General features: G+C 54.4%; 1 protein-coding gene across 1 annotated transcript; it reads left to right on the top strand.

Annotated features, from left to right (window-relative positions):
• Window positions 1-471: 471 nt before the first annotated feature.
• On the top strand, window positions 472-780 carry LOC135998173 (feather keratin 1-like). The gene has a single exon (XM_065651306.1). The coding sequence runs from the start codon at window positions 472-474 to the stop codon at window positions 778-780; it is 309 nt and encodes a 102-aa protein (XP_065507378.1).
• Window positions 781-2150: the final 1370 nt, after the last annotated feature.

The raw sequence follows: 2150 nt of genomic DNA, 5'->3' as shown, positions 1-2150 counted from the left end.
GTGAGCCTGGGGCGGTGCTGGAGCAGTATAAAAGTGGGTCCTTCTCGCTCTCTCATTCACTCCTCTCGCCTCCATCTCCTTGGGAACAAGGTGAGTCTGAAGCTCTTTCTTCTCTCCCTCGTCCTCCTCTTCTGCCTCTAGTTTTCTCAGCCCATTCCTGCTCCTTTGTCTTATGCTGGTCCATGGCATTCTTCTCCGGGGTGACAAAAGGGGTCAGAAGATAGGCTGGGACTTTGGTGAAGTAAGCGATGGGCTATGCAAGGATTGCCCTGGGCTTCATTTCTCTCGGCAGGGAGTTCTGGGCTGAAGGGAGGGAGAAACCTGTGGGTCTCCCTACACAGCCTCCAGCTCTCACCTCTGTCTTGCCTTGGCTTGTCTCCCTTGCAGTGCAGACACAGGCTGCTCCTCACCCACCTCTTCTGTTCTGCTTCCCCCTGCCCTCTCTCCCAGGCGCAGCTCCAGCCACAAGACATGTCCTGCTACAACCCGTGCCTGCCCTGCCAGCCCTGTGGCCCAACCCCGCTGGCCAACAGCTGCAATGAGCCCTGTGTCCAGCAGTGCCAGGACTCCCACGTTTACATTCAACCCTCCCCCGTGGTGGTGACCCTGCCCGGCCCCATCCTCAGCTCCTTCCCGCAGAACACCGCCGTGGGATCCTCCACCTCCGCTGCTGTTGGCAGCATCCTCAGCTCTCAGGGAGTGCCCATCAACTCCGGGGGCTTTGGCCTCTCTGGCCTGGGCAGCGGCATCTGTGGCATGAGGAGGTGTTTCCCCTGCTAAAGCTGCTGGTGATGGCCCTGGGGAACCCCTGAGCAACCCCAGCACCCCTTGCAGAAGGACGGGGCCAGCCTGGGCTCTCAGAAAGCACAGCCCTTGCCGCCTTTCCCCTCTTCCAGTGTCTCCTGTTCCTCTTGTGTCCTTGTTCTCTTGTGCTCCCCTGGGCTGTGAGCTCCACAAACCCCCGTGGGGAGGACCTGCTGGCCCTGCTCCCTCTGTGGGTCCTGCAAATAGACCCCTGGTGGGGTGTCCACCACAGCCATGAGGCATAGACTCTCATCTGCCCCTGGTTCTCTCTCCACTTGGATCAACACAATTTTCCTCTTTTGCACTATTAAAGTTCTCCTGCATCTGAGCCTATGTCTCTGTGTTGTTCCTTTCCCTGCAGATGCTCTCCACAGGTGTCCAGGAGATGCATATTTCTTGGGATTTGGCGGAGGGTTGTTGGGGATGGTTTTGCTTTGACTGTTAACAGAACTTTCCTTTGGGTATGCTTAGTCATGCTTTAGGTTGTCCTCTGCTTTATAAAGTTCACTGCCTATCTTTGGCTAGATGGAATTATCCAATGCAGTTCATTGACTCCAGAGATGTATTTAGCTCTCCTATAAAAACCTTCCTTAATCCACCCTCAGAAAGCCATGTTTCCTCAACCTCTCCTCCCAAACCACGTAAACTAGACCCTCCTCCGTCCTGGTCCCCCTCTGTTGAACTTAGTCCTCTTGGTCAAGTTCTTTCATTGAATCACTAGGTTGGAAAAGGCCTTGAAAATCATTGAGTTGAACTGTTAGCCTGGCCCTGCAAAGTTGCGCTAAACCGTGTCCCTAAGCACCACAGCTACACGTCTTATAAACACCTCCAGGGATGGTTACTCAACCACTTCCCTGGGCAGCCTGTTCCAATGCTTGATAACCTGCCCTGTGAATAAATTTTTCCTAATATCCAATCTAAACCTCACCTGGGGAAACTTGAGGCCATATCTTCTTGTCCTATTACTTGCTGCTTAGGAGAAGAGAGCAACAACCTCCATGCTACAATCTTCTTTCAGGCAGTTGCAGAGATCAGAAGGTCTCCCCTCAGCTCCTGTTCTCCAGCTGAACCCCCAGCTCCCTCAGCCGCTCCCATCACACTTGTGCTCCAGCCCCTTCTCCAGCTCCGTTCCCTTCTCTCAACTCGCTCCAGAACCTCAAGGCCTTTCTTGGCGTGAGGGCCCCAAACTCACCCCAGGATTTGAGATGCGGCCTCACCAGTGCCGAGTACAGGTGGAACGTGACTGCCCTGGCCCTGCTGGCCACACCAGTGCTGATACAAGCCAGGATGCATTAGAGCCCTAAACTCCACAAAGTGTTCTAGATGTCATCAGTTGAGCATCAGCA

The sequence above is a fragment of the Caloenas nicobarica genome, chromosome 24 (genome assembly GCF_036013445.1).
Source record: "Caloenas nicobarica isolate bCalNic1 chromosome 24, bCalNic1.hap1, whole genome shotgun sequence".
NCBI lineage: Eukaryota > Metazoa > Chordata > Aves > Columbiformes > Columbidae > Caloenas > Caloenas nicobarica.
Note: the sequence above shows the minus strand (reverse complement) of the source record. Positions and strands in the feature narration are given on the sequence as shown.

Excerpts from the sequence above, each read along its gene's own strand:
- LOC135998173 (XM_065651306.1), top strand. The coding sequence starts at position 472 with ATGTCCTGCTACAACCCGTGCCTGCCCTGCCAGCCCTGTGGCCCAACC.